Below are 21,723 nucleotides of genomic sequence, written 5' to 3' on the forward strand. Positions count from 1 at the left end.
TTTTCTGGTCCCACTGACTTTGTATAAACGAGAGTTTACTGTACTAGCAGTATATTTCCTTCAATCATTTAGAAAAAGAATGATTTTTGCGGTAAGTGATCAAGTCAGCTACAAGAGAGAGGAAGTGACTACATACCTCTCCCCGTCGGGAAGGTGGCCTTGGCACAGCAATAGAACTTGAAGTGGAAGAAGTCATTTGACGAGAATGTTTTGGAGGCAGGGCAGGCTGGATATCTCCAGCTTCTGAGAACACATCACCTAAATCTGAATACAAAAATAACTTGGTAATAGACAATGTATCAGACAAAAGTTTTGAATAATAAGGCCAACAAACTAAATTAATGGTCTGCAAGAAATCTCATGAACTTCCCTTTTAAGATAGAGCTTATAAAGTCAAAAATATGACCAAGGAAATGGCCTATAAAGAAAGGAATGATGAGAGACATTTTCATTAAAAGGAGAAACAAAGAGTCATCTTCTATCATTGACTAAGCATTCACAAAATTCATTTACGGACAATCAGTGATCACTTGCTCACTCCAAAATGAGCAAATAATAGCAGAAAGCATTGTATTTCCCTGAAACTTTTGCATCAGGAAATTTGTCTATACTTTCCTGGAAGAACTATGGGATCAATCATGTTATACTTCAGATTTTTAAGGCATTTATCCACAATAGAAGAGGCTTTCCACCATTCTTTTGCATTTCGCAAGTGTCTGAGGTGACATATTTCTACACAGACCATGCCTATGTCTTTGGAACAGGATTTTTCACTCAACAAAGAGACTGGATGTGGAGGAGAGCCCTAAAGCCTATTCCATATCCATTTTCATTGATACTATGGTCAAATATTTCTCATCCCATGCAAAAAGACATCTGGACAAACATCCACAGCTTCTACATTTTAGATTCACACCTTAAATCAGCTCTTTTCATACCCAATATATCACTTCCCAATGATAAACTCCCATATGATAATATCACCTATTTGCCAGCCCATCAAGCTGATGACATGGAGGTTTTACAGTGCTTCACCTTCCATACATGTGATTATCGTTAATCCAAAAGAGAGACCCAAAATTCTTACCTGCATAGCGTGAGTAGGAAGGGGGCAAGGAGGCAGAGTCAGGCTGCTGTGCAGGGCTGCCAAGAGGCACCTGCGTAGGACTCTGAATGACAGGCGGACTTTGCAAAGGTGCATAGGGGTGCATGCCTGTTGGAGTGGAGGCACTTGAAATCGTTGGGCTCTGGAACAAGTTCAACCCCAGCAGGTCACTACTTGGTTTGCTGTTGAAGTAAGTAAATACATTTATAAAAATTACAAGTACAGTAATCCAAATACATTTAAAGATGAATGAGCTATTAGAGAAAAGTATTATTACAGAAATGTCTTTCTTTGTCGTACCATATATGCTCTGTTAATACTGCACCTAAAGTGATGAATGAAGTATAATTTTAAACGATGAATCGCTGGCTTCTCGCAAAAAATACAAACTCAATCTTGAATTTCACTATTTACCCATTAATTTGACTCTAAATTTTGATTTTTCCGTGTTGATTACTCAGTTAGGGTACATATATTGACTCCACATTTTTTTATCGTACACTTAAAAAAAAGGTTTAAAAACCAATTAAATCCATAATTAAACCAAAGAAATGTAATATAAGCTGGCAAAAATATTTAAAATAAAATATGAGAAGTGTGAAGAATGTTAAACATTCTCGAAGAGAGACAGAGAAGTGCAAGGAAGCTAAATGAGAACGTGTATCATGAATAAAGAGTGAAATTTTTGCACAGTTTACGTAGCCAGAGAAAAATAACAGAAAAGGCAATTTTATTGCCTCCAATTCCTAACAAACAACTTCTCATGACCCATCCCTGTAATAATCAGGCCCCATTCATTCGGCTATTTAACTTAAACTTTCATCACGACTAAGTTCTTGGGGTGATGATATTAAAGGTAAGTTGTTACAGCAATTTTTTTAGAAGCACTCCAACACACAAAAAACAAGCTCACTCGGTAATAACAATAATAAAAATAGAAATAACTAGCTTACCACACTCCCAGTGCTTACTTTATCATTTATTCTCTAAAAACACAATATGAGTGTTTTTAAATCCCTAGAGTGGGAGATAATACGGCTAAAACGTCAGCTAGGGCCAATAAAAACACCATAATATACTATATGTACCACATAAATCAGCCATATTGATTTAAAATAAGTTGGTAAGCCTTAATGTGTGCTCGGAAATCATGAGTAGCTACCAACAAGGCTACTGGCAACTGCTGCTGAAGTTTACGACAGTTATAGGTAAACGTGTCACCAGATATGGAGAATTCAATTTTTCTACTTTCCTGAAGTAAATGAGAAACTGACTGGTCACCTTGGAGGAGCTATTTAACTTAAACTTTGCACAGCATTTTCACTTTCCCTGACATCTCAGTTATTCAAGCATCGTAGCAAACCATGAAATTAATGTTACTTAAGAATTTTCCACTTGATTTGCAGGAATTATTATAGTAAAAACTTACCCACCAAGCTGCTGCGAAACGGACTGAGATCTTTTCATATGATGATCTGTCTCAGAATTTGACCCTCTTCTTCCCTGAAAATAAGAATTTAGGTAAAACATTATCATCTGAACCTGAAACCTCGTAAAATAAATTTAAGTAGCCTTACAAAAATAAAAAAACCTCATTGAATAGGATGTATGGACCTTAATTATTATTCAAGGATGATAATGAAATGCTATGATCATGAAATAAACATGATACAGTACATGCAGCCATGTCCACTGCAACTTACCGTCATAAGGCCTCCTGGAGATAAAGATAAATTTTCCACAGTAGCTCGGAGCTCATCCACACTAGCACTCATTGGGGCAGATCCATTACTCAAAGGCTTGATTTCAACATGAATCTTCCTTTCTCGTTCATCTTCTGGAAGAGATGCAAATTTTAGCATTAGCAAAATATCAATGTGCTAGTTATTTTCAGCACTCTCCCAAGCGTACCATTATTAAATGAAAATAATATGCATCCACAATAGAACACTTTGAATGCCCTCACATATTTGCAGTGCACATTCCGATTTTACCCCACTTTTAACTTAAATACATTTTACATAAAAAATGAGGAGTGTACTCAAAGGTTAGTCAAATATGTGCAGTGATACAAACACGTCATCAATAACACACAAAAAGAACCTACTATCAACAAAATACTATGCTCCACCAAGTTAAGATTTTCCACCTCCCACTTTTCACACTCAAGATCCAACTGAAAATCTTGGATGAAAAACATGAAGCTGTGGATGACAAGGCTGAAGACAGCTTTTTACTGACAGCTTTTGTGTAAGAATATCTGAACAGTGATTGTGACATCCATGAACATATTTTCCAACTGCTTGAATCAAAAGATACTAGTGAATTTGAATTCTAAATTATCAGATGAAGTGAGCAAGTAGAGAACCTGCTAGTTTCGACAACCCTCTAGTTCTTTTTTTTAACATCACATCTACAGTTACCTAATTCATTCCAGGTAGGAAAGAATGAATACTGCACCAGATAATGTTGGTACTGTTGTTAAATTGTCAAAAGTTAACATGGGATCAACATGACGCAGATAGAAAAAGGGTAATTTAATAGCATTCATGCATCAACAGATAAAAAGCATCCCATTCCTCTAGAATATTCTTCATTAAATCGAATGCATTTAGATTGATTTGTCAAAGACAGTCATTTTTTGACAAATTCTCAAGCAAGAAATGCATACTATGCATGGAAAATCGTGGTAAATCATATTGGCTGAGATTAGAGAGATAAATAAATCATACTATACCTGAATCTGTATCGGAACTTGAATAAAAACTTCCTTTGTCATTTTCCCACAACTCAGCTTTCGGACGAATGCAATAACCCTCCTCATCAACTTCAGGTGTTGGAGTTTCTGACTTTCGGCTACCATCTTCCTTCTCATCCCTAAAAGTTGCATTAAATCATGAAGACACAAAACTTGTAAATTTCTACAAGGAGAAAATGGAGAGCTCAAGACAATTCTAAAGAATAGGAAGGCTCTCAATGCAAACATTTTAAATAGAAAGGGCTTTACTTCCTTCGCTTGAATTCATGGATATAAAAACTTAGAATATGAAAAGCATTAACTACTATGGTGAAGTCAAGTTTTGTCAGGTAACAGATAAAGATCAAGGGCGAGAAAATCTATGATCTATCGACATGAATCTTTCTTTGTCGTCCATTTTCTTGAAGAGATGCAAAATTTTGATGTAGGCAAAACATCAATATGCTACTTATTTTCAGCAATCAGCCAAATGTGCCATTATTTCTTGAATATAAAACAGCCTAACACCCATAACCTATAATATTAAAATGAAATGAAAACGACAAACATTGACTTATTTCACCCTTAAGCAGGTTATTTATATATTTCTTGTCACCAGAGCTGTTCAATAATAATTCTTTTTTATTCTTGTCAAGTTGAGTTAGGCTAAAACCCAGAGTTTTGAGTCAAGATCAAGTTCCAAAGATATATTTGATGTTTATTTGAACATAACATTTATTTACATTAAGGGGCTTTGAAAATTGAAGACGGCACATGTAATTTACCGTTACATCTCATGGGCAAAGCTTTATGTGCAGTGATAAAGGCTTTATTCATTAAAAAAACAATTTTTGCTGATAACATACAATACATTAACACATCCAACATGAAGCACATTCATTGACACTGTCCCATCCCAGCCGCTCTACAGACCACGTCAATCAATGTACCCTTTATCCTTCGTCCCAATCAATGTACCTTTCTCCCTTTATCTCCAGTTCCCAATCAAAAATAGATGACTTTCCACTAAATCTGTTCCACATTGAATGCGTTAAATATCATATTACTCTATGTGTGCATACTCCAAACCCTAATTTTTTGATGTGTGCATACTCCAAACCCTAATTTTTTGGAGATTTCTTTCTGAAAAACAATCTCAAGTGCACAAAAAGGAATTTTTTTTTCTGTTTAGGAATTCAATAATAAAATTACTCTCAGTTAACAACTTCAGTGACTTGAGAGTTTAATTTTCTCTAGGGAAGAGAGAGAGAGCTATTTGTGCCCTGCCTAACGAATACTTTGAGTTGCTTTTCCAGGCAATATGAGAAAAAGTTTCAAGAGTGGCGTTTTATTTTATACTGCACCATTTACATTATTTATTTGCCTTCTGACACCATGAATTTGAGCAGCCATACACTGCTGTTTATATTATGCTGCCTCCTTTGAAGAATAAAAGGAAGTAGTAGAAGTCCCACCAATAGTAGTCATAGACCTTTTCCATTTGTACTGTACTGGAGAGAGACTTTAAGTTGCTCATTCACACCCAATAACACTCTTACCCCTTAACAGTTACTTCACAAATTTTGCTGGGATACTATTTCTCCTTAGTACCACTGAGATAGTAAGACGAATCATGATAACATTATTACAACAAAGTTCATTTTTTTGCTTATGTGCCCTCACTAATATTTGGTAACTTTTCTGTTCTTAAAAGCACTTATAAATAATCATTAGAAAAAAAGACTAATGCTGGGAATAAATCTGAAAATAGTTTCTCGAATATTTTTGGGAATAACTGGAATTTTCACTGATATCACAAGAAGAGACCACCCTGTAATAAGCAATAAAATAATTACTCGAAGAAGATAAAGAAATTCATACAGATCAGACTTTTCTTCCTTGTTACTGGTATTGTCAGGGTCCTTCTTTTTCTTTGCTTTCTTCTCTTTCCTTTTCTCTCGCCTACTCCTCAAAAACCCTGAAAATTAATATTCATCAATTAAAATGGTTACAAAGTGTTTCAATTTTTTTAAATTTCGTGAGCTAAGCATATCTTCTGCTTCAAATCCCTCTACTTGATGAAATTATTCAAAGTAGCCATTACATACCAAATAGTTATCCTGAATGGTTGGTCCCAATAAATTGTGCATTAAGTTACAACTTGGCATGCATTCAAAAAGTTTGATTTTGTCCCCTAAAAAGTTACATGTAAGCAAGAAATATTTTACGCTTACCAAAAAAATTTTATGGTGAACATAATCATATCCTGATTGAGCATATTATTAATTTGCATTTTGTTTATGACAGAAATATGCAAGAGGCATTATGTTAAAATAAACAAAAAGTTACCGTACCTTTTCCTGTACACCACTAACCTTACGACCACTGACAAGGAATACCTTTTGAAAACAAAATAATGCGCGTAGTCTTAAAAATTCAAGCAACAATAGACTGCATTTGAAGAAATAATATTTCACCACTATAATTATTCTGATAATCCAATCTCGGTAGCATTAATTTGGGAGTGATCTTGCATGAAGAAAAAAGCATACCCATAAAAGATGTGCTGTAAATATTTTTAAGTAAAAACAAACATTTTGATATTTGATTTTAAATTTCAACAAAGCGCTTTTAATGAATGGATACTTAACCACTTTTAGAGAATCATCATGGTAAGCATGAAAAGGAAAAATGCAGTAAAATATTGTGTGGTGAGATTAAAGAGAGGACTGATGGGAGAAAGCTTCCATTGATCGATTAAGTGATGACAAGAAAAGGAATTCAAGTAACTTCACATCCACAAGCATAGTGCATAGTGAATACCTCAGATCCTATCAATAAGTAAATGACAAATCATCCCGCCAGCACACTGGGGGCCATTGAGGTTCAATGGTATATAAAAAAGAAGGTAGTTCTGCAACAAAAAACATTTTAGGTGGGGGGAAAAGACATGCACATGCCATTTTACTACTTACAAAGGTAACCACTACGTGAAGTGTAAAAATACTCTGACACAAAAAAAAACTATGAAGTGAAAGTAGCATCATAGATAACTTCCCGGCAGTATTCAATTCCTTACACATGGCACCAAAACATGCTGCTAAGGAAATAACTTGGCTAAAGCTAATTCATTCATGCCAACCTTTCCAGAAAAGTAATAAATTTTCAAGAATGGATACGGATTTATGCCTAGGTCACTCAGTTTTTGCTCTTGAAATGTTGGTCCACACACAATTTCTCAAAATGAACTATGAGTAGAAAAAATGTAAGAGTAAACTCCCCACATTCATATTGAGGCTGAATAAAAATTGTGAAAGAACTGCAGTGGAATTAAGGAAGCAAAGAGAGAGAAGACTAAAATATCCAATAACTAAGGCTTAATGCATACGGTACAGTCCTCCTATGAAGGCAAATAATTTTCCCAGGAAGAAAGAGATGAGAGGATTTGATTTCTTGAAGTGAATCATCAAGAAGAGTATGTATGTGGATGTGAAAAATTGTGGTGACACAGCAAAAAATTAGGGAAAACAATGCACTTAGTGGTCTCAATTGATAAATGACAAATAAGGAGCCACACACCATACCAGCAAATAAGATCATAGAAAACATGATAACATTACATTGATTCCACTGAATGGATAACTTTCTGAGTGCACAGCCCTGAAAAGGTGCAAGAAGAGAAACTATCACCACAAAGTGAAAATTCGTTTTATACACAAACTAAAATTTTACAAAATGAAAGAAAATTTTGTGAAACCTGGCCGTAAAAACTGAATTAGAGAACATGAATTAAGTAAAGGTTCAACTTAGGCACAATAGAATATCTCCACCTTATTAGCCATAGGTCCATTCCCTTTGAGTCTGTCAACACGAGAGTTCAATAAGTTGAAGAAATATCAAATGCAGAGACAGCTTGATTGCTGTAAGCAGTGTGGACTATGAATAATCCCTAACCTTTTCAGGCACCTCCATACCATGACCTTGATTTTTCAGCAGACAATGTCTTCTAACAACAAATGCTCGTAGCCTAATCATTAACATCTGACCATCTAATTGATTCTAAATATGGTGGCAAGGGTTTGAAACTATACAAGATTCATACGAAATCACTTTTTTAAGCACAGCCATAAAAATAAGGCATATAACCCTGTTAGAAGTCCCTAAGCCCCAGCCATGGCAGCTGGCTGCAGTTTAGCTACGATTAAAGTTAAGTCCAGAACAAGGCAGAATCAAATTTAAAAATATGCTGCAATTAGTTATTTGGAGTCCCTATTTGTTTTCAAAATAATGCATTTCCAAACTTGAGAGCATTTAATGTCAGCAATGATTGCAAGCTCAAAGAGCAGATGTTATCACCTAACAGAAAGCCCACTTGGGCTCAAAGAACAAGTCTCAAAAAAATATGTCATGGCTCCAATAGATTTCCATAAATAGCAAGCAAAGAAAGATCCAAGCCATTTCAAAGCTAAAAGAACTCCACAGTGATGAGTGCAGCCATAAAGACCACTGGAAAAACAAACGAGACAACATGTCAGGGAAAATAAGCCCATATGCTCAACTCAAGGAAGGTATTTATTCCTAGACATTCAGCATTGAAGACTCAACAGACCTGGATTTACTGACTCAAAATTCCCAAAAAAACTACATTAACATTTCCACGTCTCATAAAAGGTGCTTATCAAAGAGAAGTAGGAATGTTGATGACCAGTCATCCAATGGAAAGCAAAAAATACAGGCAAATGTGTCACTGAGGTACTCGTAGCATGATCAGAGGATAAATTTGAAGAAGAGCAAACATTTATTTACCGTAAGTAAAAGAGAAGGATAGAATTAAAATTGTTGGTACATAGTGAAATTGATAATCCACGCTCCTCAAAGTAAAGTAAAGCTTAATTACTGTGAGGCAGTTCATGAAATTTTCAATGGCCATGCCTATCTAAAATATGGTGAGCTGCACAGTAAGGAATGAAAATAGCCCAGTTTTCTAGTCATGTATAAAAAAACTGTCCCAAAAAAAATTCTCAAGCCAAAAATATCACCAAAGCAATAACAACACACACACACACAAAAGACCCACGCCCACGTGCACACACAAACAGTGCTTACTTCCCTTCCTCCTCCATGCAAGCCAAATCAAAGAGCATACCGTCCACTCTGGTTGTTCTAGCCTAGTTGTTAGTAGCCGCCACAAACCCAATGCTGAGTGCTTGTTAAGTGCTCACATAGAAATTTTTTTCAAATTAAAAGAAAGCAATTTTACAAACATCGGTTTCTTTTCAAAACTAAGAACCGCAAGGCTTGAAAATGATTGATAAGCACATTTTTTAAAGGCCGTTTCACACAGGCCACATCATTGTGCAGGTTAGCACTGAAAACATGTTGAAATTGCGAGAATGCGAGCTTGGAATTAGAGCAGGGGCAATTTTGCCATCTCGCATCCACGCATTCTCGCATGTGTTCTAGCAATTCACCACTTTCCACGATGCAATTTTGACTGCGTCTCTGTACATGTCAGATTGCACACAGGCGTGCCCCATGCAAAACGGTCTTCACAGTGTATCAAGCTTAAATCTCCTCACTATAATATGAGCACACACAAAAAATCAAGTCAATGGTTCATGAGAATCGAAAGGGATTACATTTGGACCCCCTCAAGGGGCTCCTCTCCATTGAGACCGTCGTGGGTGGTCGAGCCTCATTGGCTGTCGGGCTGTTCGGGGCCGAGGTGGGCAGGGGGCCCACAACACCACCCTCCCCGCTCTCTTTGCCTCCTGCAATCACACACACACACTCGCTCACGCTCGCGTACACGCAAAGGGGGCGGGGGATCATATATGACAAAATAAATAACAAAGATGTAACATAGCAGCAGCTTACTGTCAGATATTTGCCAGGACAATTGGGAAAAATAATACTTTGAAAACACTTCCAAGCATGCACTTCAAATTACTACCCATTAAAAGAATACATGAATTTTAGCAGACAAAAAAAATGTTAAAAATAATGATCTATGGTATTAGCACATAAATGGGTGGCATTCCTGGTTTAAACCATTGACTTTATTATTCCAAAAATAGGATAAAAATACAATACACAAATATCCCTGAGTTAAATGAGCTTTTCCCAACATGAAAACTATGTAAACAAAGAGTTATTACTTGGGAAAAGGGATATTAATAAGTAGGAACAATATTAAACAGTATGACAGCAAACACTTGGGAGACAAAATACATTCAAAAGCTACACTAAAGCAATATATTAAAAATGATAAAACCTGCAAACAGTGTTGGGTAAATTACTGTTACCGATGATTTGTTTTCACCCATAGCGGCATAAACCAAGCAATTTGTTCAAATTATACCTTGAAAATTTAGGTTATAATTAATACAACCATTCATTTTAGGGCGACCAGTTAATGTAAGTTGAGAAGCACCTAAACCATAAAAAAAGCATATCATGTTACTCACATGGCACAGTGAACGGATATATATTTGCTTCTTCTACTCTTATTGGCACTAAAATAAGGTACATTGCCACAAAAATGACTTAGGACGATTAGGACTACATCCCCAGAGATTGTACCACCAAAGCTACTACATAACTCTCCCCACCACCATACCTTCTCATTGCATCAGTATTCATGGTAATGCTAATCTGATGACAGGATAACCATACGCATATCCTCCAATTCATTGAAATTCTCATGGAAGAGAACATTACCTAACATAGCCAAATACCAATCACTTAGCATTGATCAGAAGCAATATGCTCTTATTCGAATCAAGTACATATCTACTTTTTCTATTAAAATTTACACCCCATATTTTCTCACTGAAGTTAGCTCTACAGTGTGACGGAGTATGGCCTTGAAAAGACCTTGGTGTAAAGGGCGACCATCAATATCCGGATAGGAATTCTGACAATGGTGGATATTAGTCAGTAGAATCAAAAGAATGAACAAGTTTGGAGAGGAATGCGACTCATGTATAAATAACTACTCTCACCACCTACCCTATTCCATTCTACAAAAAATGTTGAAGCTATCAAAGAAACCATTCCTTTTCTTGAAATTGTGTTTCCAGAAAGCAACTGCAAGATCCTACTTCTCACATTATGAGGTTTCTTTCACTGTAAAATATCCGTTAACTGGAAAAGGCTAAAAACCATGGGTTCTTCTCCTTAAACCCAAGGAAACTCCCATACAAAATACACAGTAGCTCTTAGTCAGGCCTATTCCTGAACAAGCACATACAAAAGCAGCACATACAAGAGGATATAATGACAAATGGATGACACAATCTTAACATGTCTCTCTCACTTTATCGCCACCATTGAGGATAGCCAAATAATGACAGCTAAAAACTTCTCCATACAAGATTTTTTTTTTCAATTCTTATTCCCTAACCCAAAACACTATCATCCATACCAAATAAAGGTTACTATATTCTCACTACTTGGACTCAAACATTAATAGAAGAATGAATTGAATGAGTTTAAATGAAGACTGAAGACTAAATAGAAATTGCTAAAGAATGTTTTCTGTAATTGTTTTCACATCAATTCATAGAGCCAAGTAAGTTTCTTTATCGAGACTGCCTCCAGAAAGTAATAACAAATATTGACATGGTTCCTGAAGAATTTATAGCAAAGAAACAACAATATTTTTAGGATCACATCATACATGAAATTAACAGTTAAGGCTCCTAAAATTTTTCACCAACATTACACTTTTTTAAATGTTTACCTAGTACTGACAAAAGAGATAATCGCTTATTTACCAGCATCAGCATTACGCAGACACATTGAGGGAGATTTCAATTAAATGTACTGCACCATACTATCTTCAATCTCATTAAATTACTTTGAAGTAACACATGGCCCAAAGGCAAAAAAGTCAGGCATGCATACACTTCATTTCCTATTTTCGACAGGGATTGAGTTTGGTCTCTAAATAACTACAATAATGATTTCCAGCTAATACCAAACCATCCTTAACAGCAAAATCTAAAAATCCAATCCTAACTCACAGCAAAGCTAATAGTATTTTGAGCAATTTACAAATCCACCACCTAGGCTTTCACAAAAAATGTTTGAAATAATTTAAGATATTTATCAAACTTTTTTATAAATGATCATTGCCTCTACAGTTACTGCAATAAGCCAAGCACATACCCTTACGGAAGCTGCAGTCGGCACAAATGACATGAGGGAGATCGGAGATGTTAAAAACACAGTTTTAACATGGAATTTACTACAATGATGAGGCCAAGCATATAAGATGTTATGTTATCCAGCTTCCCATTTTACAAATGTAAAAACATAACACCGGCTAACATATTTAATGGTACAAATAACCATCATCAACCAATATCTTTACTTCCACTGTTTCAATAATAACAATCCATATTAATTTTCCACTAAATTTACTTCACCTCAAGAGGAACATGGATTTCAACCATATAGACTTTCTTTGAAAAATGGAAGGCAACCTATCACATCATAAAAAGGAATACTGTGAACAGGGATACTAAAACAGGTCTATGCTCCGGTAAAGCAAATGGAGAAGATGAAAGTGTTAATGTCACATCTAAGGGTACAGTTAAAAACGTGGCACTGGTTTTTGGTCTTTGACAACGAGAAGACTTCATCAACAAGATTCACCGGGAAAGTACCAGATCCTTCTGAGTACAACTGTGTTATCACCACTAAAGAGATCATGAACTAGCAAAGAAAGCTCTCAATGAGTCTGGTAGCACTCTAAAATAACAGAATAACAACATAAATAATAATATATTGTTTGTTTTACGTGAATTATGAACATTACAAGATATTAAAGTGTAAGCTTGGGAGCCCGGATAATCAGGAGTATGCTGTAGTAACTCAAACAATTTCAAAGACTAAAGGACATGTGGAAGTGAAGTACCTGGGAATGGTTACCACTGACTTAGAAAAACCTTTTTTTCCTTTCATAAACCCAATTCCAGGCCAAGTTTCTACCTCTCCCTTACACTGCTAATAAATAGCATTTTTGCACCCCATTTCAATGAAATAAGAATTCAATACACATTTTCTCTAAAGACGCATAAAAAAATCAATAAAATCAGAATGAATAAACAGAAATGAAAGCAAAACAAAGAAGTAAAGGCCACAAATTTCCGGGATGACCCCTCGGTAACTTAAGTGGCAAAAGTACTCGACCGGAAATCAGAGGATCCGGGTTTGAATCCCAGTCAAGGTAAATGATTTTTTTTCTCAATGGATTTTCTGCAGAATAAACTAAAGCTCAGGTATTACACATTCCTTCCAAACACCAAAGGCTATGACACCGCATTACTGCATTGATACTAATTAAGCCATAACCAGAGTATTCATTTTCAACAACTCTTAAATTTTTCTCAAGATTAACCTCCCAACAATGGAAAATAATATTACTTGGCAGGGTACATAACAAAATATTTAGTGACATAAGGAAGTCTAATCAGAGCTTTTCCAGCAAAAAGAAATACCAATAACTTTTCATTTGAAAAGGCAAATATCCTTCAAAGTCAACAAATGCATGGGAATAAAATGTATAAAAACCAAAGGAGCAACAATTCAGTTATACCCAACACTGCCTACAAGTTTTCACTTCAAGAAAGTTCTACATAAAATAAATAATTTAACAACAAAAAGACATAAGATACGCTTGCCTTACATGATGTGTCATAATTATTAAAGCACTGTTTGCCAAAAACTCAACAACACTTTGAATGCACTAAAAATTTACCACAACACACATTGAAAATCCAATTTATTACGATTCAAGAGTAAAAAAAATTTAAATGATTAATAATATTTCTGACATAGAACCAACAAGTATCACTATAATTTTTGAGGAAAATAGCAAAGAGAGTTTTAACTTGAAAATATAGACTATGAAAACTACATGAGTCTAAATATAATGCATAGACAGAAAACTGATGCATTAGTCAATAATTGCCAAGACCATGTGTAACAGATGTAGATTCAAAAGGAAAAGTCCAATGATATTACCAATAAGACAAAATTTTCTCTCAGTACGTGAGCTTTCAGTTCATTACTCTTCATCTTACAACTATATAGACCCACCAAACCCCAAAGATATGGTTTGGAATTTTTATCCTCCATGGAGTTACAAGCTCAAGATAGAAATTCCACAAACCTCAATTAATTGATATGAATACAATTAACTCCCTTAAATCGCAGTCTGTAAGGATTATTTCTCATTTTAAATTGACAGGAATGTTATGGAGATAGCACATGAATAGAATCCAATAACAAGATAAGGAAGTTATTTTAAATGGTATATTTTTCATGATGAAAGAATTATCTTCCAAAGATTCGCTTAATTTTCAGCATATATACTCATATACCCAAGCAAATTACAGATACTAACATTTCTTTTGTTCCATGTCAATTTTTGAGATTCATGGAGACTGGCAGAACTACCACCACTACACCAAATTTTTGTGCACATATTATACATTCTATTACAGCAAAGCATGATTTTATTTTAATTTCCCATGCAGAAGCAGAATGACATCTTATATAATATCACCCAAAATAGGAAGCATCATTGGCACCTGCCAATACTCACTAACAGAAATATGAAGATTAACATGGCCCAGGATTTAGGGCAATAAATGGTAGCGGGAACACCTCCAAACAACACCTTGATGTGTGAAGAAGATATTGACTTTGGTCGGGATACAAAAAGGTACGCACATATTTCATCTACACAGTCCCATGATGATTCTAATTCGCCCCAAATGCACTTGTCACACCAATTAAACAATGCCAAACATATTATGTAACTACATTATTTTGATAGGTGAATTATTACCAACAGTTCGCTTTATCGGCATGTAATGCTATAAGATTAATAAAATGGTTTCTCATCAGCAAAACAAATAACAGTTACCTATTATGGTCAATCACATGCCCCTGATTAGGTTCTGAAATATCTAGGGCACTCTAAACAATGAGCTATAGGGCCGCATCCAGAAAACGCACTGAACTTGCAGGGGAGCCGAATGCTGCATGCTATATCCAGAAACCTCACTACAGGCGGTCCTCGACTTTCGTACACTCGACTTTCGTACAATTCACAATTTCGTACGTTCAAAATTGACACCTTTTACTTGACTTCCGTACGCTAAATTCGGACTTTCGGACGTTGGTCTGTAATTTTTTAAATCCTTTTAGTGCCAGCCTTTTTCACCTGGTATACGCGAAGAATGCCAGGGCTTTTTTGATGAATTTGCATGATTTTACTTAAAATTTTATAAAAATTCTAATATCAATGTGTTGAAGTTAATTTTTTTTATTTAAACTTCTAATACTTACGTCATTGATTAAAAAATTCACCTATGTTGTTATCTCTTCTGTACAACTTGGGAAAAATATTTCATTTTTAAATTAATTTAAATACACCCGGCTGATAGATTGGCCCGTGGCATTCTTCGCACATACCTCTCGGGCCGATAGATCGGCCGGCTGGCAGTAAAAGGGTTAGATTCCCGCGATGTTTATTGCGCATCCCAACATTCAATTGCTTCAAATGGCAGTATATGCGAACAATACGAACGTATACAATGAAGGGAATTGTTGGTAGTTGACTCTAATCTAGGTGATTTATTTGGGAGAGAGACTGCCTGCTATTTGGGAGCTTTCATCAAGAGAAGAAGAAAGCCTTCATTGGAGAGATTTTTCAAAAAAGTTGACTAGACATCATCAAATAGCTTTCAATAAAACTAGTAAGATCTTCTTTCTAATTGTGTTTTTTTGCTTGAGTGCTGTTTAATTCATGTACACCTTCAGCAACATTGCACGAAATATCACCCGAATTCCGTTTGTCTTTTTTGAATAACATGCGAAATATACGCGATCACGAATTTCAGCTGCTGAATGTCGAATTTTGGTGTAAAAATAAAAAGGTATCGAGAGTGTGGGTTCAACAATTACACTTTGTTATGCTTCTTGATATGTCTTTTTATTTATAGCGGACGTAATAAGTGGAATGTCAACTTAAATACCAAGACAGTTTCATTTGATAGCCAACGGAGTTCTTGTTTTTTTAACTTTTATTTACATTTTCTGCGTATTTTCGAAAGAAATTAGATGATTTGAGGAATTTTATTATCATATTATTAAAATTTAGTGAATTGAAAGAAAATCCGTGAAAAAAAAGGTTTTAGTACGTATGTTCCGCTCTTTTGGAAAGTAACCCCAAATTAGTATGGAAGTCAATGGTTCGACTTTTGTACATTCGACTTTCGTACAAGTTTTTGGGAACGCATTGTGTGCGAAAGTCGGGGACCGCCTATACTCCAAATCGGTGGGGGGCAGTGTTTCCACATTTATTTTGGGCTAGATTGATGACATAAACAAATGTAGCGACATTATATGCCCCTAGATGCGGACATTGAGAGGAATTATCAACCTCTGAGACATTCACTTAAACTTTTATTTATCATATTGGTGACAACATGAATCATTTTACACAAGTTTTCACGTAATTGAACGTGGTTTTCAATGGCCTAGACTGCCGTCACTTTAACTAGCAGTAACTGAGTATGGATGTAGCTGACAGGAAGACTGCTTTGTTGTATTGAGTATTTTACTCATGTTGTGGATTTCATTGGCACAAAGTGGGTGATTGTAACTTTATTTGGGCTCTTATATTTAAATATTAATGGTTTCCAAGGCAAGCCACGGTCCATACCAAAGTTAATAGCTATTAGAATGGCAAAGTCATTCAGGTTTCAGCATTGTTACGTTGACAGTAGTTATTTTACATAAAAAAGTATTTCACAAGCATCAAGGCGAGACATTACTGTGTCCCTCACTTGTTTTTCTTTAATTATAAATGGTTTTCAAGGCATGACAGTACCTGTTCAGAAGTTAATAGCAAATAAAACGGTGAAGCTGAAGAGGTTTCATCACGGTATTGTTGACAGTAGTAATGTTAGGTAAAATATTTACTCATTAGCATCAAATCTGGTTATTGAAGCATTTCTACCATATTTTTGAATTATAAGAAATGGTTATCATGAGCTTATAGCCCTTTAAAAATCAATGATTATTAATTATAAATGTATGACAATGAGCACACAAAATCTGGCGGCCATATCACTAGTAGCGAGTAGCATGGCATGGACCTCACTAGACTTTGCTGTGGGTGATCATAGCGGCGCTTGGCTGCTCTAGCGACTACGTCACCATCTGATGACGTAGTCGCGTCCAGCAGTAGTGAGGCTTCTGCATACGGCCCATAATGCTGACCCACCCTGCTTAAGTTACAAAAGAGATATTCCCATGAAAAAATAGCATTACTGCATGCACACAATAGGGTATTTCCTTGATCAAAGAAATCAAAATCTATAGATTGTGGCTCGTGTTCAATCATCGATGTGATAATTACAACTTAGTGACTTTAATTTAGAAATCCTGGTTTACTAGGAAATCTACGGTCAAATGTAACCTCATTTGAAAAAGCTCAGAATGGCCGCCACAACAGCTTTTGGCCCTCTGACGTCTCATGTCAATACTTGCAAGAGATAGGCAAAAACCAACTAACTGGACTTACAGGAGCACTTCAGAAGTACTGCACTAGGAGAAACATGTGGTTATACCCATTAACTGAATCTATAGAGGAGAAAAACGTACATCCTTCAGGCATTTTAACTTTTTGATAGAGACAAGAGAAAACAACTGGAAACTACCCTATTTATCCTCCTAACAAATTTGAAGCAAAATACAAAAATTTGTTTTTCACAAGAAAATAATTTGCACAAGACTCATGGATATTATAAGCATGACAAAAATCAATTATATGTATGATTTAGTATGCTATTTTCTTGACTGCTCCATGGTGATAGCTAGCAACTAATAATGCACATGCAATCTGCATATTTAAACACATTACAATCAGTGCTTCAACTCTTATGGTTAGTTCTGAAAAATGAAGGTAAAACACACCATAAACTAAGCCAAAGATAGGTGAGTTACATACATTTAGGAATGGGGGAGGGGCAAATCCTTTTCCTAGGCCCACTCACAATGCAAGGACTTTGGCTGGGGTCATCCAAAGGTAGTGGCATTAAAACCTAGGATGCTTCAGTCAGAGCCTAATTGCTCTAACCGCAAGAAACAAAGCTTCACTATTTACTTAATGCTTAGGCAAGAGATACCTAAGTTCTGCTGATCGGATTGGCAATCTAAATAGCAATGAGGTTCACAACAGTGCTGTTCCCTCAAGAAATTTCTCTAGCAAACAAATGATAAAATAAGGGTCAAAAGTGGTACACATGAATTACATATGTATTGATTACAAATAATCAAATGGGCCATAAAATCATAAAAACGATGATGACAGTACAGTAAGTGCTTACCCTAACTCTCTGCTTGTAAGAACAGTACAAATACCTTGCTTGTATCTGTGGAACGTAGAAGGTAAGGGACTAAAAATAAGGCAATCAAAAGAGAATACATCTAATTATAGAGAAAACATGTTATTTTTCGATTCATGAGATACACCACCTTGTGGATCTAGGGGTGAGCCCTGAAGTTCCTTCACCGCACCAGAAAAATTATTCAGCAGTCAAATGCACCATAGCATGACGAAAACGATGATGACCACAAAGTAAGTGCTTACCCCAAATCTCTGCTGCAAGTGAAGTCACATTGAGCCATTGTAACAGCATGCAGCATGATATTGAATAACTCTCCTAGTAGCACAGACTTATGAAAATGTAATACATTTACTCAGAGAATGTTCATTGCATACGATCCATCCAACCTTCAAAGCTAAATTGTATAAAAAAAGCTACAAAAATTTTGATCCAATTTATTTAACAAGAATTCTTTCCAGCAGAATAAAATGTTAAATAAAGTCCAACAAATTCCAAATTTTACCACATGTTTCATTTACTCAATACTTTATACAGGCTGATGTGACAAATTGTCAATATTTTAAGCATATTGTATAACAATGGGTCACACATTATAAAGTATTACAGTGTCTCATAATTGAACATTGAATATGGTTTGTATTTCAAAATACAGCAGACTCCCGATTATCTGGCTGCGCTTATCCGGGTTGCGGATTATCTGAGCATGATTTTCACTCCCGCTCAATTTTTTCCACGATCCTTATTTTAAAAAATTAAATCGGACGCAAAACCATCGGAATTACTGCATTAATGCTAGGATACACCAGGCTTATTATTTCTGTAAGAATCCCCTACTTAAAACGGAAGCAATTGCACGCCAGCTTCATTCACGGGAGTACCGTGTTTCTGTTTTCCAAGCTTCGCAGTGCGCGACCGCGCTCCGTGATCACCGATATACGCCCCTGAGCAGTTGCAACCCTAAAACTTGTGCGAGACACGACTACATGGCGTGGTGCCTGACAGTGTAGTTTCCGATGTCGAGCAGTGGTTTTGAAGCATTCGTGCAAATCACTTGTCTGTATCCGTGATCACACAACCACAGGTGTATGGTTTTGAAAACCAGGCCTTACATGGAGCATTAATAATACGAGTAGAACCAATAAACTCGATTGTTTCTGGCTTTACCTTGTGAAAATCCATTCTCAACAATAAAAAGTTATGGTGCCTATTCACACGATTTATTCAATATGACCGGTTTCGTCGCAGAGGCGACATCATCAGGTACAGAAATCGTTATATTAACAGTTATTTTGTTGTTGTTTATCCGGTTGCTAATACGCATACGAAAGATAAATTTGACATAAATGATAGAAGTGGCATTTACAAACTCAAATGCAGTGACTGTGAGACCTGTTACATAGGCCAGACTGGTCGTTCATTCCGATTAAGAACAGAGGAACACTGAAGGCATTTGAGAAACGGGGAGATAGACAAATCGCATTTCGCGAAACACTTATGGGAGAGTGACCACAGGAGCGATTTTGTTCCGGAAGTTCTCCACCTTGAGAAAAAGGGAAGAAGGATGGACTGCTTGGAGGAGTTGGAGATTAGGAAGCACATCGAGGATAGAATTTTAGCGAATGAACATATTTTTATCAACTATTCCCCCCTCTTGGAAATTCCCCTGAAGCTGAGTAACGATCCAACCCCAACGCAACCCTCCCCTACCAACGCGTATTAGCAACCGGATAAACAACAACAAAATAACTGTTAATATAACGATTTCTGTACCTGATGATGTCGCCTCTGAGACGAAACCGGTCGTATTGAATAAATCGTGGGAAAAGGTACCATAACTTTTTATTGTTTAAGAGTAAAACCATGTTATCGCCGCTAAAAATATCGTGAACTGGCAAATAAAGCTCTCATTGAGTCCGGGAAGCACTCTAAAACAACAGAATAACTGCATAAATAATAACAGCTTTGTTTGTTTTAGGTATTATGAACATTGCAAGAAATTAAAGTGAAAGTTTCCGTTATCTGTGTTTTCCGATTATTCGTGCCGTCCCTCCCCATCATTAGTCCGGATAATCGGGAATGTACTGTAACAGTAAAAACTATATTAACGTTGAACAAACCTGAGCAAATGATGATTTTATGAATGTGATAGTTCTATTATACACCATGATAGCATACAATCAAAGTTATAAAACATTGAGCAACCAAAGACAACACACCCACATCATCCAAGATTTTTTTATCCCCTTACTACACCTACTCGATTGTAACAGAACTTGTAACAGCCATACCTAGCACTTTCCATCAGGGTTCTTCCAGACACTACCCATGTTGTGAACCATGCATTAATTTCTATTAATATCAGCCAGACCTAGCAATTTCTGCCCGAGCTCTTCCAGACATTATCCAAGTTGAGCACCATGCATAAGTGTAAAAGGGGATCACAGATGCAAATGTCTACAGCCACGGTTCTTAAACCAATTAAGCTTTATGAGCATGAACAATGACTCATTTTAGTGTTCAAGAGATCATTTCTTGCTACAGCATGAGGAGTTCTCAATATTTAAAGACTCACCAACGAAGGTATAAATATCGACGGCGCACACACAAATTATATTCTCACAGTCACAATCACCTTTGATTGAAAGCCTCATATCACTTCAGAAGTAGTCAATTAATACACTTATATTATTATCTCCCCAATCTGCAATGCTACTTTGTTCCAAAGGACTGTTTTAAATTTAAATTCTGTCATAAATAGAATATTACAGAGGAAATCAGTACTACTGCATCATCACTGAATGAACCTATAGAGCAGAGATTTGAAATGTGCCAAAAATCAAAAAGTTTTCAAAATTAAATGCAATTATATAAGATTTACACAGAACAAATACAAGCATACAGAATAAATTTCTTTCATATTAAAGGGATTCACATCATAGAAATCCATTTTAGAGTGGGATGCTACTGTACCATGTTAATATAATGGAAAGATAGCCAAAGGTGATTCTATAGAGGCAAATCTTGAAGTGGAAGCTAGTGGTATTAAATCTTAGGGATGATACTAACTGCTACATCATAGGAGACCACTTTAAATGTGGAAAAAGTAACCTAAGTATTAACTCCAAAATTGCAACAGGGACAAAAGAAGGAATTATTTATCAGTTTCAGCCAAATGAGATTTATAAAAGAAATTCAGAACTTGCAATGTTTTCCTTCAGCCATTTCCACCTACGCACCTTATAAATAACCAGTATTGTTTCATTCATCTAGTTTTCATTTATCACTGCATACTTGAGGAGTTTCAAGTAGGAAATTGGTATCAGTCACTACTATAAATGACTGATTTATCATCATGAACAAGTGGTACGTTCATGAGAGCCAGATAATCTGCCCGATGTTAACTCTCTTGTGATATGTTGGAGTACTTATTAAGCCGCAACATGATTACA

At 35.9% G+C, this 21,723-nt stretch overlaps 1 protein-coding gene across 5 annotated transcripts in view; it reads right to left on the reverse strand.

Moving 5' to 3' along the window:
• LOC124170481 (F-BAR domain only protein 2) overlaps window positions 1-21,723 on the reverse strand; it is a 44,806-nt gene that overhangs the window by 12,425 nt on the left and 10,658 nt on the right. For 2 of the 5 annotated variants that reach the window (XM_046549211.1, XM_046549209.1), the window contains exons 8-14: window positions 9,482-9,613; window positions 5,724-5,820; window positions 3,843-3,982; window positions 2,809-2,942; window positions 2,535-2,608; window positions 1,088-1,287; window positions 137-264 (exon numbers count right to left, since the gene is read on the reverse strand). In XM_046549211.1, coding sequence (XP_046405167.1) covers window positions 137-264; window positions 1,088-1,287; window positions 2,535-2,608; window positions 2,809-2,942; window positions 3,843-3,982; window positions 5,724-5,820; window positions 9,482-9,613 — 905 coding nt within the window. The remainder of the gene's footprint in view (window positions 1-136; window positions 265-1,087; window positions 1,288-2,534; window positions 2,609-2,808; window positions 2,943-3,842; window positions 3,983-5,723; window positions 5,821-9,481; window positions 9,614-21,723) is intronic. The other 3 variants (XM_046549213.1, XM_046549212.1, XM_046549210.1) reach the window with 2 other exon arrangements.

The sequence above is a fragment of the Ischnura elegans genome, chromosome X (genome assembly GCF_921293095.1).
Source record: "Ischnura elegans chromosome X, ioIscEleg1.1, whole genome shotgun sequence".
In the NCBI taxonomy this organism is placed as follows: domain Eukaryota; kingdom Metazoa; phylum Arthropoda; class Insecta; order Odonata; family Coenagrionidae; genus Ischnura; species Ischnura elegans.